The sequence below is a fragment of the Pinus tabuliformis genome, chromosome J (assembly GCF_031772625.1).
Source record: "Pinus tabuliformis cultivar Carrire ecotype Pingquan chromosome J, CPIR1, whole genome shotgun sequence".
Taxonomy (NCBI): domain Eukaryota; kingdom Viridiplantae; phylum Streptophyta; class Pinopsida; order Pinales; family Pinaceae; genus Pinus; species Pinus tabuliformis.
This window is the reverse complement of record NC_142295.1, coordinates 1,244,089,659-1,244,106,342: the sequence shown is the minus strand read 5'-3', so window position 1 is coordinate 1,244,106,342 and position 16,684 is coordinate 1,244,089,659. Positions and strand designations below refer to the sequence as shown.

Below are 16,684 nucleotides of genomic sequence, written 5' to 3'. Positions count from 1 at the left end.
GGCACGATATACCACCATCCGATCCATCATAGCCCTTGCTGCTACGTAAGGATGGAGTCTTCATCAGATGGATGTCAAGACCGCTTTTCTGCATGGTGCAATAAAGGAAGAGGTGTATGTAGAACAACCTCTGGGATTTGAAGTTCTAGATCGAGACACTTATGTCTGCAGGTTGAAGAAAGCCCTCTATGGGTTAAAGCAAGCACCCAGAGCTTGGTATGAGAGGATGGATAGTTACTTGATGAAGCTGGGCTTCACTCGAAGCAATGCTGATCCAAACCTTTACTTTAAGGTTGTGGAAGGAAAGCCTCTCATTCTAGTGCTATATGTGGACGACCTTTTCCTGACAGGTGATGACCCTCTCATTGATCAATGTAAGAGGGAGCTTGCTGCTGAGTTCGAGATGAAAGACCTAGGACTGATGCACTATTTCCTAGGCCTGGAGGTCTGGCAGAGACCTGGAGAGATTTTCCTTTCTCAAGGAAAATATATTGTGAAGCTTCTGGAAAGATTTGGGATGGTGGACTGTAAGTCCGTGTCGACACCAATGGAACTCAACTTTAAGAAGTTGAGTGGCAGCGCTGCAGGGCCTATCTTGGCCAATCCTACTAAGTATCGTCAACTCATAGGAGCTTTGATGTTCTTAGTGAACACCCGTCCGGACATATGTTTTGCAGTGAATACTTTGAGTCAACAGATGGTTGAGCCTCATCATTTTCACTGGGTTGGTGCCAAGAATCTTTTGAGATATCTTCGGGGCACGATAAACCATGGGCTGAGATACACTGCCGGGAATGTGATACTCCGTGGATATACTGATGCCGATTGGGCTGGCAGTGTGGTGGATCGTAAGAGCACATCTGGATGCTGTTTCAATCTTGGTTCTGCTTCGATCTCATGGATGAGCAGGAAGCAGAAGTCGGTGGCTTTGAGCACCGCGGAGGCCGAATACATTGCTGCTAGTATGGCCTGTTGTGAAGCAGTTTGGTTGAGGAAGCTCTTTAGTGAGCTGTTCCAACATGTGCTAGATACCACTGTGATACTCTGTGATAATCAGAGTGGGATTCGTATGACTGAGAATCCTGTGTTCCACGACTGATCCAAGCATATTGATATCAGGTACCACTTTATCCGGGATATGGTACAGCGAGGCGCCGTAAGGCTCGATCATATAGGAACTGATGAGCAGGTCGCGGATATTCTCACTAAGCCCCTGGGGAAGGTCAAGTTCTTAACCTTCCGTGAGAGTCTTGGTGTCGTGGAAAGACCCTATGATGTGGGTCCTGTTGGACGATGAGCTCTGGGAGCTCTGGGGGGCTTTGGGGATAGCTTCTCGGAGCTATAAGCACTCATAATGCTTTTGCCCCACCCTTGTGATTATTGAGCTGGTTCGCCACTCATTTATCTGTGCCCCGTATGCATCCTACCCATTGAGTTCAGGGCTCATGGGAAGTACCTCTCATTTGGCCAATGAGGTGTGGAAAAGTTAGAGACTATTAGCAAAGACTGATGGACGCATCAGAGATTGCCGTACTCTCTATCTAGGATGGCATGGTCCAACCACTTGATCTGGGATCAAGATTTGTGAGGTCTGGGACCTCTGGACTGACTATGTCAGTCGGGGAATGATGTCTTTGTGACTGACCCACTTCTGTTCTGAAATAAAGAAGCCAGCAAAGCAAGTTTCGGCGGGATGACTCACGATGTTGATTGCACTAATAAATGGAGTTCTCCCTAGTTGAGAGGGAGTGTTAAATTTGGACAACTAGGTCCAAACTCCATGTTCTGATGCTCAGATTAAGAGGCTAATATTTTTGTTGGATTCCTCTTACTGAGAGGTGTAAAATCCATATAAAAATAGTCTTAATCCGATGAGCAGAACTTATATTGTGAATTTATTATTCTTAATAAATTATATGTGCAAGGTCAGCCAGTTTTGTAATGTAGGCTCACATGCCCAACAGATGTGTCACACACCCTCATTGATGGATATATATACAGGAAAAGTTGGAGAGAATTTTAAGACAACTCAACTCACATCTTCCTCTCTCATCTTAGAGAGTACGCTACCTGGAGGACGAATTTCAGCCACACGTGGGAAGGACGAAGAGGACAGACCGTACGGATTTTCTGCTGCTAGGGTTTCTGCTGCTAGGGTTTCGCAGAAAGTTTGACCAGCGTTGACCATGGTCCAATCAAGCTGAAAATTGGTGGAAAGTTCGATTTTTGAAGGCCGTACTATCTGGCACAAAAATCGAGGTCAAAGGGTTGACCGTTTTGCTGCTGCGTTGACTTTTAGCTTGCTGCCCCTGCATTGACTTTTCAGGACAGCATTGACTTTTGTAGAATTGACTTGGGTTGACTCATCTACTAGTTGGAGGGATCTTGTGACACATCTGGGCTGGCTAACCAAAGGAGACTTTGCTGGTTGAAGCATCCTGTTGACCGCCGAAACGAACACACACATTTTTCTTGTTTCTGATTTGTCTTCTGTAAGATCTGCTTCTATGTTCTATCTGCATTTTGCTTAACTACTTGTATGATTGCTGTGAGGAAAGTGAAATTGCTCTTAGCATAGAACATCTACAGAACTTTACAGGGCTACTACATAGCTGATTTCAGAGGAATTTTTATTTTTTTTTGGGCTACTACATAGCTGATTTCAAAGGATTTTGGAGTTGATTTTCTCCAAAAAAAAATTAGAGGATAAATCAAGTTAATTTTTTCCATCTATTTTTGTTCCATTTTTCTCCAAAAATCAGTTCCTTTTTTCCCAAAAAACCTAAAAACCCCAGTGCTTTTATGCAGATTTGTAGGGGTTGCTCCAAAGCTAATTTGGGAGGATTTTGGAGTTGATTTTCTATAGAAAATTAAGAGGGAAAATCAAAGTATTTTTTCAAACATTATTGTTCTATTTTTTTCCAAAAATCTTTTCTTTTTTTCCCTAAAAAATTTAAAACACTAGAGTTTTTATGCAAAATCCAAATTTGTAATTTTTTTGGAAAAAAAATTGTGACAATTATTTTCTTCTATTTTTTTCTCAACAGTTGAAATTTGTAGGGTTATTTTGCGGGATTCCATTGGCAAATTTGTGAGGGACATTTTGGAGCTGATTAAAGAGTTTATTTTCTGATTGGTTGGGGCTTCTTCTCTTCTCAAAATTTACAGATCTTTTCCAGGTATTTCATTGCCCCTATTCTTTTTTTATTTTTCTCTAAAAGAAATTGCCATAGAATTCTAAAAAACCTAGGGTTTTCTATGCAATTTTTTCATTTCTTCCTATAAAAGTTGTCATGGCCCCCAAAATCAAGAATGATCCGGCTTGGGTTCACTGCCATTTAAATGAACAAGGGATTAAAGTTTGCAACTATTGTGGGAAGAAAGTTAAGGGTGGGGTGATCCATAGAATTAAAGAACACTTAACACATTGGAGAGGGAAAGTAAAACCTTTTGAAAATGTTTCTGATGATCTTAAAGCAGAGATGCAAAGTCTAATTGAAGCCTACAATGAAGAAAAGGGGAAAAACAAAAGAATTAAAAAAGATATTGGCAAAAGTCAGAAGGATGACGCTATGATTAGTGACCCTGATTTTGAATAATATATGCTAGCTTTGAAGATGCCTCTAGTTTCCATGATAGAGTTGGAGAGGGTAGTTCAAGTGCTTTTAACTTAAAGAGGACAACAACACGTAAAGGGATTGACTCCTTTGTACCTTGCACCACCCTTGGTTGTCAACCAACCCTTGATGCTAAATGGAAGAAGATAGAGAAGGGGGTTGCATATGAATGCATTGCTAGATGGTGGTATGATGCAAACATACTTTTTAATGCTACTAATTCTACATATTATTAGCCCATGATTGATGTTATAGCCACTGTGGCATGCCTTTAAGGATTTCGAGTCACCTTGTCACAGAATATATTCGAAACTTATATTTTGATCTTCGAGCTTAACTGTAATTTGAACTTCACTGTAATAAGAAAATGTGAGTGAGATCTTCGAACCAAATGTTGGCCATAGGTGAAGCGAGCCATGCACAGATGATATGTGGGCCAACAAGCCACTTAAATTAAGTGATGTTCACAAATCAAGCCACAGGTCCATCAGGTGTAATGATACGTCGAGCCATAGAATAGTATGTGTGATCTATTGTTCATTGTAAATCTAACCACGGTGTTCTATTGTAATGCTAGTTTGAATCAATGTTTAAATTATAGGTGTGAACCACGAGTAGGGCCTTGACATGCGAGTTGCTTGAGAGAAATATCCTTCAAAAAAAACATCATACTTCTGCCAATAAAGTGTGATCTCCAAACCTCCTTTGCCAAACCCTCGCTCTGATACCATGTTCGAGAAATAGGAGGCTTGCAAGTTAAATTTGTTTTTCTCCTTCTGTTAATAATTACTTGTGAATTATCTTACTATATTCTTATTCTTTCATCAAGCAATTACTAATTATAAAACATGAAGATCACAAAAACAGAGAACGCAAGATATAGGCTCCAAGCAAGGGAAAAACCCCTCCAAGGGGAAAACCTAGAAAGTTCTCTTCTTATAGAATCAGATCAAATGAGATATCTAAGACCCTTCCACCCTCTAGAAGCCAAGTCAAACCCTCCTACTCAGATTTCATCCCTCTTTCCCTACGAAATTTCAGATCAGATGCTCCAAATTGTCTTATCCAAAATGGGCTCCAACTTTCTTCTATTTATACTTGTCCAAAGGGGTGCGAACAATCATGTCCCTTGGGGCAAAGCCTACATGACATGCAAGGCTGACTTGACTTCTAGAGGGAATTTTTCCCAAAATACATAATTAAAAATTATTTTTCCTTTTTCTTTACAATAGGTCGAAATAGGACTTTGACTCTTTGACACAAGAAAACCTAGAAGCATGAAGAACATGCTTAACTAATAAAATAATAATTTCTTGAGCATGAAACCCGTGCTTCAAAAAATAATTTTTTCATTTTCTTATTGTTGCTTTTTACATAAAATACAATTATGAAGACTGAACTTAGTTACATTCTCCAACACATAGTTCCTCAAAAGAGGGAACATCCTTCCTGCTACTTATACTACCTGCAAATGCATCCCATGATCTAGGTAGTCCATTAAGTGTTGTAGTCACAAGTTCCTTTGCTGAGACTGTTTCTTCAATTGCTTGAATTTGGTCTCTTATCTGTGAAATTCTTACAAAATATGAAGCCACTGTGTCATCATTCATCATCCTTACATCATGAAGCGCATTCTTCAAACTAGTGACTTGACCAATGTTGTTGACTGTAAATAGCTTAATTAGGGCATCATACATCTTCTTGAAAGTATCAAGCTTTGCAATATAGGGGATTAGATGATCTCTAATAGAATCCACAATAAGACTCATAACAGTGATGTCATCTTCCTTGAGCTTTTCCTTTCTTGCATTATTTGCTCATTCTACAACCTTGTCTATCACAATATCCAAAACTTTGTTCTTTGCAAGAATAAAATCAATCCTAGTTTTCCAAGCTCTGAAATTTCAAACCCCTTCTAACTTGTTCTCTGATTTCAAAGAAGAAGTTGAGGATGTAGATCAACAAGGACTCAACAATGGTACTCTCAATGTAGGGTTTCTTCAAGGGTGATTTCAGTGTTCCTTCCTTTACCAAAGCTCTAATACCATGTTGATTTTTCAATTGAAATAGATACAAGCACAATATTTCTAAAAATTGATAATTACTTATAATGATGTTGTTCTTTTAACTTTTCCAATATATCATTAAGCAATTACACTTCAGAATTTCACAATGCACAAAGAGAGCACAAGATTTACCATGGAAAACCCACAAGGGGAAAATCCCAACAACCTTTTCAATAGAAAAATTATTCTATTAAACAAGAGACACACTTAGACCTCTAGTCAACAACTAGATCAAACTGACCTTCGGCAATTCGATGGTCAAGCCTAGTCAAACCCTCCAATTCAAGCCTTCCAACCTAATCCAGCAACTCGCTCCATTGATCTGCCCTAGGCTGAATTTTGGCCTCCTAGAAATTGCCAAAATCCCAGAAAATTTCAGCCCCCTGCAATTGCCCAAAAGAATATGCGAACTAAGAGAGAGAGAGAGAGAGAGTCCTTCAACACGTCTGTGCTAGAGAGAGAGAGAGTCCTTCAACACATATGCATGAGAGAGAGAGAGAGAGAGAGAAAGAGATGTATTTTGTCCTTCTTTTTGTCCTCCTTGTCCTTATTATCCTTTGCTTGGATGCCCAGGAGATTCTTGCTTGAGAGAAGTCAAATTATTGCCTTGGAGAAGGAGGTCAAATGTCTATATATAGTGATCTGTTGGGGTAAATGGGTGTCTTTTGCGTAGGCCGACTTGACTTGGAGGGACGCCGACTCAACAATCTTTGGAGCCAAAATTCTTAATTTCAAATTTTCTTCTTTTAAAAGTCCAAATGGACATGACTTAAAAAAATTATTGTTCTTTTGACTCCAGCATGAAAAGCATGTTTTACAATAATTAATATAAATACATCAAAGTCAATAATATACATTACGAAGACTGACCATTGTTACAAAATACAAGAAGAAGCTCACAATGGGCTACTTGTATGAGGCAAGGAATAGGGCCAAGGAAGTTATCCATCAGTACTACGAAGACAAGGGGGAAGATGGATTCACTAGACGAGACAAGATATGGGGTGTGACTGATAAGCGATGGACCAACACTCTCCATTGTCTGATTCATGTAGGACGGCTCCACCTCAACCTTGTATTCTCTTATGCATGTGGATCTAGGTTTAAAACAAATGTTATGGATGGATTTTACCAATGTTTTCAGAGGATGGTGTTGACATCCGTTAAACACAACGAGATTTCCAAACAGCTTGAGGTATATGACGAATTATTTGATTACACCAATGTCTACCACAATCATGGCCAATATAAGAATCACTATCACCACATATAAGCATGTACCAATACATGAAGAAACCAAAGTATGCAACTAAAGCAAAGAAGTGCTACAATTATGTGTACGAATCATAGTGTAGAATTTGCATTCCATGATCATTTGAAGTGTGACACACTAATATATCATCATGGAGTCAACCTAAAAGTCCATTATATGAAGGAGGCCATCACGTATCAAAATTTTGTGAAGGATGTCATCAATCATGTGCTCTGAAAGACCAATTTGAAGAGACAACATCAACTGCAAACTAGAACATCTTGCCACTAGAAGAGTGGTGATGGTATTGGAATCCCAAACATGTTGTCACAATCTCCTCATATTGTATGGGGGGCAACAAATCCCACCAGCCCTAGGCCCTCTTCTCCCATATCACACAAGCACCATGACCACTTAACAATGTTACAATGGAATACAAAAAGTACAACAACATAAGTTCAAAGTTTTCTTCATGCTAAGCATCACACCAAGCTCCAAGACTCCTCTATTCCAAATCAAAAGATGAAAAAAAACCATATTTTTGTCACTTTTTAAAAATTCATTCCAAGACATTGGAACATTTTATCAAAAATACATACTAAAAGAGAAAGCAATGCATACCCAAGTAAAATTGCATTAGATAATCATATGCAACACATAATGCTTCATATAACACTCACACTATGTAAAAGATTGTCACCAACTGATCGAAACATTCGACAAATCTCTGCAGGTATAAACGCAGGTCCATCCTCATAACTTCTAGCACCACCTCCAGAGAAACCAACAGCAATCTCCTATAAAACAACAACGCATTATGCCAAGTTTCAACAAACATGAAAAGCTAGGAAATAGAACTATCTCAAACCCAAAAATTATATAAAATTGGGCACCAATAACTTCTAATTTCTTTCAATTTAAATTTTATTCCACCTTTCAAAAGTAAAAAACAAAACCTTAGAAATAGAAGAATAATGAAACGTGTTATTACATAGTATAATCAATAATGTATAGTGGACTCTTTATAACAATTAATTATTTTAAACACAATAGTCAAAAGTAAAATAAACACAATAAACAAAGAGCAATCTATTGGACAAAATAAAAAGATTAAGCAATAGGTAGAACACATTATAAGAAAACATCATCACAATCCTAATCATAATAAATATTGGCTGAGGTATAGAAAATTGCAAGCTTCCATGAGTAGTAGCATATCACTAGAACTCTAGGATGAATCTCCTGCCTTCTGTGATGCATCGCATATTCTCCTTGATTCTTAAAATGCAAAGGTTATTTTATATTATCTTCCAATGGTAAAAGTTACTAATGTAGCGCTGGAAGTAGCCATAATTAGTTAGTAGTATTGATATGTAAACAATTTTGATGATAGGAAGATACTATCTTAATGTCGAGATGATATCTTCAATAATGCCAAGTTGTCAACAATGATGTCTTAAGGAATAAGAGGTAGTTACATAAAAGAAATAATGTACAGCTTGCTTACTTGAGAGCTGTCGTCACAATAATATCTAAAGCAAGGGCTAGCATGCATGTTGCTGTTGTATACTGAAATCAATTCTGTTTTTTCAAGATTCAGAGACAGCTTTCCGTCATTAATACTGATTTTTCTACAAGGTATCAAATCTTTTGATGTCCAGGGAGCCTAAAATTTAGGGCCTTGCCCATTTTATTGCTCCAGCATATGGCTGCATCTAAAAATCATTGTGAATAAAATCTAGATCAGCACAAGGGTGGGCAGCAACAACAACTAGAGGTGGTTTGAGATTGTAAAGAAGAACTGCATGCACTGATAGGAGGATTGCAGCAGCAAAAGTGAAGATATAGGGACCCTTTTGTAGCTAAATAAAAATATTTCTGTTATAAAGAAATCAAGGACAACAAAATCATAGCGATAAGTCTCGTGTTCTTAAATGAAGACACGAGGAATACATGAGAAGCATAGTTATAAAGCAATCAGCAAAGGAAAAAGGGAAGACATGTAAGATAACAAGGAGGTAAGCAAAGTGCATATTAAAAGAATTTAAAATAAAGTCATATATATTATTCATGGAAGCAAAAATATCATGGAGAAGAGGTTTATGAGAAGCATAATGGTAGATAGTTTGTAATTCCCTTGTTGCCTGCAATACATCATCAAATGGTTATATAAGTTTGAGTGCAGTTTGTTACTTCCCTTGGCGCCTGCAATAAATCATCAAATGCTTATACAAGTTTGAGTGCCTCAAAAAACATGACATACAAAAAGAGAGTTCACAAAGTCTACAGGATTACAAGTAGTTCAAAATGTGGCACTTCTAGTGATTGAGTTTGTGGAGTAAAGAGTCTAGGAATATATCTAACAAAAGAGCCTATTACCCACAAAAAAGTGGGTTATCCATAGGAGAAAACTTTTCTCCTCCTTGAAAGGACAGCCAACCAACAGCCCTAATTTATCAGCACATAACATGATGCCAGGATCTTCCACTTTTTGCTCCAGTCAGATTTCTCTCTCCCATCTAGCATTCCTTCTTGAAGGAAGGTGGATCATCCATCGACAGTGACTTTAATCATTTTGTAATCATGTGCTTTCAATTAATGTTATGGATGTTGTAACATACTTTGTATTTTACATATTATTTGTTGAGAAGAAAAAGAAAAAGGAAAAGAGAAAAAATAAAAGGGATAAAAAATAAAAAAATATATATAGAAAAATAACAAAAAAGAGAAAAAAGGAAAAAAAGGAATAAATCCCATAAAGAAGGCAAGCTAATCTAAATGCTGTCATACATATGATTAATTAGTTGTTGATTAGTCAAAACATCAATTAATGAGTAATTAAATTGTTTGATAAAGCTTGATTTGATGCTTTGTCCTTTCTTTGTAATGATCGAGTTATTTTCAACCCTTGGGATGTTCCCCACCCAGATCAACGGTTGGGGAAACACTTCAGACCCCCTCCCCTACCCCCGCACCTCTGCAAGGGCGTGGGTCCAAAGAGTTGATTCAATAAAACTGTTGATGCCAACGTGTCCTCGCCTCGTCCACTTCGGACCCCCCCCCTCTAAAAACATTTTACCATCCCCCCCCCCCCCCCCCCCGGGAAACCATTGATTGATCGTTTTGCTCTCACCAGAAGAATAAAAGCCACTCCACTTCTGCCATCTGTCCAGCGCTCGTTCGTCGACTAATTAACTGTTATTTATCCATTCATTTCCCCTCGACCGTTGCCTTCCTGCAATAAATGTCCAGCTCCTGTCAACGGTTATCCCTCCAAACGGTTAAACCCCCATTGCATAAATAAAACGCATATGTTTTACCTCCGTTTCTTTTTACGCATTCCATTTTACCGCTGCATGCACAGGTCCAGTACAACTAGAGCATCATCGAAAACACAACCTTCATCACTGCAGCAATCGGCTAACCACCTGGTAAAACGACAGCCCTTGCTTTATTATATCTTCAACATGTCTTCCAAAGGAAAATCTAAAATGGTTGAAGAAAATCCAATGATGCCCCTTGTCATAGACTTAGATAGGTTACCCTTAGTCGACTAGGAATATAAAATTTCTGAGACCCAATGTGAGTTCGACCTCTATGAACTGCACAATTGGGCCAAACAAAAATTCTCTAATGCCAATGATGAATTGAGCATGTGGGACTCCTTCTTGCCTCAATTCATTTTCCCTCAGACCCATTTCTTTCCAGAATTTGTAGCCTGGTGTCATTTCAGATACATTCCAAGTCAAAGAGTTATTATTTCTCAAAACAATGATGTTTTGTTCACAGTATCCCTTAAGTCTATATGCCAAATGCTTCAAGTGAAACCTTCATCCCTTTTGCACCCTTTTTATGTAGATTCCCTCATGGAAATCTATAAAAACCAGTGTTGTTAAAACCGTGATATTATCGTATAATCGCGATATTTTCAACAAAAAGATAAAATTGCGCTTAATACTCTGATAAAAATGTGTTTGGTGAGATTATCGTATAATCGCAATATTTTCAACAAAAAGATAAAATCGCGCTTAATACTCGGATAAAAATGTGTTTGCATGATTTTTTGAAAAAGTCGCATTTTTTTCAAAAAAATCGTGGGGCAAAATATATATATATATATATATATATATATATATATATATATATATATATTCGAGGAGGAGGAGGTGACCCAAGCTACCCCTGTCACAAGTAGAGGACGTGGTCTACCTCCTGTAGCTCCTAGTTCTTCAGCTTCTAGAGCACAACAGACTCCATAGTCTACTACGGCCTGCCAACTCCACCGACATCTACATCTAGAGGGGCAAAGGAAATCAGTAGTATTAGACTTTAGTTATTTCATTCACTTCATTGTATATGACATTATGACTCATGATATGAGATACATTATTATATTTTTTGTTGATATTTTGAGGTTGAGTTGGGACTCAGGAGTCAAGACTTACTATTTAGGACATGATTCACTGTTATGTGTGATTTTAGCACTAGAAATGATATTAAACATCTTATATATTAGTTCTTTTATCATATTTATGTGTCAATGTATTTATTTTATGTTGTTGATGGTTTAGATATTAAAAAATTTGAAAAAAAAATGAATATTTTTGTACCAAATGATTTTTTCCGGATTATTACCGATTTTTTCCCGATTATTACGATTTTTTCCGATTTTTTCCTCGCGTCGATATTATCCCGATAACGATTAGTGCAACATTGATAAAAACCTCACTTTCCCTCAAAGAGCAAAGATCTTTGAGATATTCTTACCTGAAAATGCTAAATTACCAAGAAAGAATCCTCCATACCCCTCTACAATGTTCCCAGAAATGACTAGATAAGTTGTCTCAATAGTTTCTTGTCTATTAGGTTATTCAACTGATCAGTGGGTTGATGAAATTGTTTTAGGATTTCTGTCAGTATTTTCAGTGGGTGAAAAACCCTCAATGGTCTTCAATTGCAATAATTTTTGTCAGAAGCAATAAATGATCATATCTTGAAGTTTTCTACAAAAGGAGATTTTAAGTATCAATTAGTTCTTGTATACCTGTTCTTGTTTCATCAAGTAGATAAATTTCAGTTTCAATTATAGAAGTTAGATGAACAGGGTAATCCTCAATTTGTAATTCATTGGACTTCCTTGGTAAGGAAGAACACCAATGAATTTTCCTTCAGTGATTACACCAATTAGTTCCTATATATGGTTTCATGCTTGCTCAATAGTGATGTTGTTCCTAGGATTTCCCCTGAAATCAAGAGAATTCTCCACCTCAGTGAGCAGACAAAGACTGGAGATTGGTACTTGTATCAAAACTACACAGAGATCATAGTATATGGATGTGAGCTTCCTCCATATAAACTACCTAAGTTTGTGCGAAACAGAAATTTTTCATTACAGTATATAAGGAAAATGACGAACATGGATGAATTGCACTTTCTGTCAGCTAAAAAGATGTCTCAATTTCAGTTAAAGCTCATATTGGACCCTTTATTTGCAATACCAGAGCAGCAGTGAAGGAAGCAAATCTTCTTCTAAAACAAATGAAATTTAAATTAAGTTTTACCTGGTCTTATGATCCCTTGGGGATTATTTCTAAGCTAAGGGTAGAACTGGAAAACTACTCCTTATGAACACACTCCTAGACCAGAGATTGAACCGTACATGAACCAAGAGGAGTGGCAAGAAAATACATTGCAGGAAGTTGAAGAGCAGGTTTTCATTTCGACAATTTCACAGACTCCAATTCCATAGCAAAAACATGCTAATAGGACAAGGGAAAGTGTTTCGCCTCTAGTTTCAAAAATTCAGCAGACAAACTTTATAATGTACAAGAAGAAGAAGAAGAACCCTCTTGAAGAGCCATCTCAGGAAGAGAGTTCACAAGAACGGACCACATTAGTTTTAACAAGTCCCCATGCTGCAACATTTCCAAGGATTGAGGAAATTTTCTCAAGCTCTCTTGTATCTTCAGTCACTTAAGACCCATTAGAATCAGCTCAGACAGGAGAGCTAACTCATACTACAATAGAACCAAGTATCTTTGCTAGATACAGGGAAATTAAGAACACAAATGAAGCCTTAAAGGCCACCACTTATTCTAAATTCTGGAAGCAAACTTCAGCTTCCCAGCACAAGCTTCTCTTGGCATTAGATACTGAGAAAGGACAGTTTCAAATGGCCCTTCTGGAGCCCTAAAGTTTCTTTTCCTAGAACTGCAGAAGATTACAAAAAATATGTTTTTTCTTTTGATACTAAACAAATTCATCCTATTGACCAGATTGATCTACACAAGCAAGCTGGAGAAATTATTTACTCCACCTTGACTAGCTCAGCAATGACAACATCTAAGTTGAAGGTTTCAGTGAATAATATTCACTCTCAGCTAAAGCTAGAAAAGCTATTATCCTTGCCCAAAGATACCAAGATAAAATCCTTAGAAGATCTGGTAATCAAATTGGGATATCATCCCAGTAACGTTAAAGTTGTCGAAGAAATGATCAAGAGGAAAAATGTTGATATTCAAGCATTAAGAAAACAGCTAAAACTCCCTGCCACTGAAGATCCACAGACCATAGAAGTTGGTGATCCAAATGGATCCAAGAAACACTCTTTATGTCTTCAAAAACTCAAAAATCATGCCAAAGACCAAAGAAAAATCGCATAAGGAAGCCTTTTAAAACACTATTGGGAGGCAAAAACCCGTGAAATCAATGAAAAAACAGAGTATTGGAGGCGGAACAAGTAATGCACAGTAGTTGTCCGATTTGGCCGATCAACAATCCAGATCGGATCGGCAATCGCAATCGGCGGTAACCTTTAGCAGAGATCGGCGGGATCTACTTAAGAATTGCGATGGCGAACAGCGATATCGGTGCTTAACACATATATATGGCGACGACGATTGGCGGAGTTAATATGGACCGTCGATCAAGCGCGCAAATCGACGACCCCATATTAAATCACAGGATTGCTATTGGAGAAGCGCTTACAACGGCTTGGGGATTATTGTGATGAGCGATTGTGATATCGCAATCGGAGCAACCATAATGTGTGACCCGATAAACCGGACCCGACAGGTTTATCGGTAAAGTTTCATAAAATTTGAGATCCACAACAAAGACATTTTCAATGTATTTTCGCGATTTTCGTTATTAAATGAAATATGAAGGAGGAAGGCCGATGCGATAAGCCGGACCCGAAAGGGTTCCTTAAGGCTAATATATATATTTTCAGATCCACCATAAGCCATTTCTTACGCTATTTTCATGATTTTAACGTATTTCAAAAATACAAAGGGGACTTTGGTGCAGGGCCATTGCGACATGCAATGGCGACTTATAAGCGGACCCAATAGAAGAATATGGAGGATTTAAGGACTTTTGAAGTCCGATACATTGAGTTTTGGCAGACTTTCTCTGTTAAAACACATTTTCACTGTGAAAACAAAGCGTGACCATTTCAGGAGTTGCACAGGCCTAAGGCACTCTTACGTTTCAGAATGGGTGGCCACCTCCTCTCTATGCATTAAGCAATGATTGTATAACGTTGGCAGAGGGATTCAAATCGGACAGAGGCTGGGGAGACCGAGAGACAGGAACCTGAAACGAACAGGTAGCGCAGTTTTGGCTATAAAGCCACAAACAGAGAGCGCAGCAGAGGAGGCAGTATTGCAGGCAAATGCCAAGACAGAGTTAGCATAGAGACAGAGAGCATTGAGGGAGTCTGTGTACTCATAGAGAACTTGAGAGGTTCAAGTAAAGCTCTTGTTATTGTATTCTGTTGTGTGTGAGGCTCAAATAGAGCTCACTGTTGTAAAAAGAACTCTGCTTGAAGACATAATAGAGAGGCCACCACTGAAGGCTAGACCAGGAGATGTAGCCCAGGAGTATTGGGTGAACTCCTCATTAAATTTGTTGTGTTATGTGTTGTCTATTATGTTTTGTTTACTGCTTCATTGTCTATGCATTTCGCAATCTTATTGATCCATTGCATAAAATGACATAGACTAAACCATGCACATAAGTTTGTAATACCTTATTATTGTCTTAGATCTCATTATCAAATCAAGTGGTATCAGAGCCTTAGGTTGCTAAGGTTAGACAAGCTTGTGTTGCACTGTTTGTGAATGATAACTAGGTCAAAACTTAAATTAGGAGAAGGAGAATTGGTTGAAACTAACCCAGAAATTGGTAGAGTCTATCCTAAGAGGAAAATGACAAAAGAAATTCCCTTGGAATCAGACTCTCAGTTCATGGACAGTTTCATGACCATGAGGGCCATGGTAGAAAAAATGTATAGAGAATTTAAGAAAGGCCGAAGTGATGATTCTTCAACTTCCAAACAAGACAAAGGAACAGAAGAATCTCTTATAGATGGCCATTCTGAAGGCAAAGGGAAAGGAAAAGAGGCTCCTCTACCCACACCTCCTGATAGCCCTGAAAATACAAAGAAGAAGACATCTTTGATTAATTTAGATGTTAAATTTGATTTGCCAATATATGATGGAGAGTTAAATGCAAAGAAGCTAGATAACTAGATTAGACAGATTGATGAGTATTGCAGGGTGCAGAGCATTGATTCAGACAGGAGTAAAATTTAGTTGGCCAGCCTACGCCTTGGAGGAATTGCGTTGGTATGGTGGGAAGGCAGGGCACAAGCTGACTTGAAGAAGCATGGTAAAATTCTTTCTGTCTGGAGTGAATTTGTTTCTGCAATTAAAAAACAATTTTATCCACTAGCTTATATGCAGCAAGCTATGATGAGTTGGCAAACTCTTCGCCAATTAAAAGGGCAAAGTGTACAAAGCTACACCCAAGAATTTAGAAAAGAGCTTTGATTCTAGGCATTTCTTTAGACTCACCTGAAACTTTGTTGAAGTATATAGGTGGTCTACATAGTTATTTGAGGCACACCATTCTCATGTTTAACCCTACTAGCATAGATGAGGTATCTGTTCAGGCTACCCATCTAGAGGCTAGAGGCAAGAATGTGAACCCAAAGATTGGGGGATCATCAAAACCCACTGCAAGCAAGAACAAGGAAAAGAGGAAGTAGAAATGGAAAGAGAGGAAGGCAAATGTTGTACAAAAGGCCAAACCTTCATGCACTCACTACAAGAAGGATGGACATGATGATGAACATTGCTGGTCTTTGCATCCGAAGCTGAAACCCAAGAAGTTCGATGGCAAGAAGAAGAAGGTTGTTGCTGCTGTTCAGAAATATTTGGGGTCAGACTCAGGTGATGAAACAACCATCACAACCACAGGTATACAAGATAAAATTGCTGAAGCAATTGTAAAGAAGCTGGGATTACCAACCACACCTCACAAGAAGCCATATCCATTGGGTTGGTTATGTGATAAAGACAAGTGACTAGACAATGTAAACTTAGGTTTGCCATTGGTTCAGCATTTGTAGATGAGGTTGAGTTAGATGTAATTCCCTTGGATATTTGTGGGATTGTTTTAGGAAGTCCTTACTTGTATGATAGAAAAGCCATTTTCTATAGAGCTAAAAATAAATATCAACTTGTTAAGATGGAATAGAATATACTATAAGAGCTCACAAACTCAAAAATAATTATACTCTCATAAACTCAGGGTAGATGAAAAGGATTGTAAATTCATGCAAACAATTTTTACTAATGGTTGTAAAGAAAAAAAAACCTAAAAATACCAATGTATTTGAGGGCTGTGATGCTAAACAAAAAGATAATTTAGAAAGAGTTGTTTCAGAATATGATATTTTATTT

At 37.9% G+C, this 16,684-nt stretch overlaps 1 protein-coding gene across 1 annotated transcript in view; it reads right to left on the bottom strand.

Moving 5' to 3' along the window:
* LOC149231707 (Vps51/Vps67 family (components of vesicular transport) protein) overlaps positions 1–16,684 on the bottom strand; it is a 285,059-nt gene that overhangs the window by 68,241 nt on the left and 200,134 nt on the right. The window contains exon 13 of the mRNA XM_089381720.1: positions 7,616–7,732. Within this exon, the coding sequence (XP_089237846.1) occupies positions 7,616–7,732 (117 nt within the window). The remainder of the gene's footprint in view (positions 1–7,615; positions 7,733–16,684) is intronic.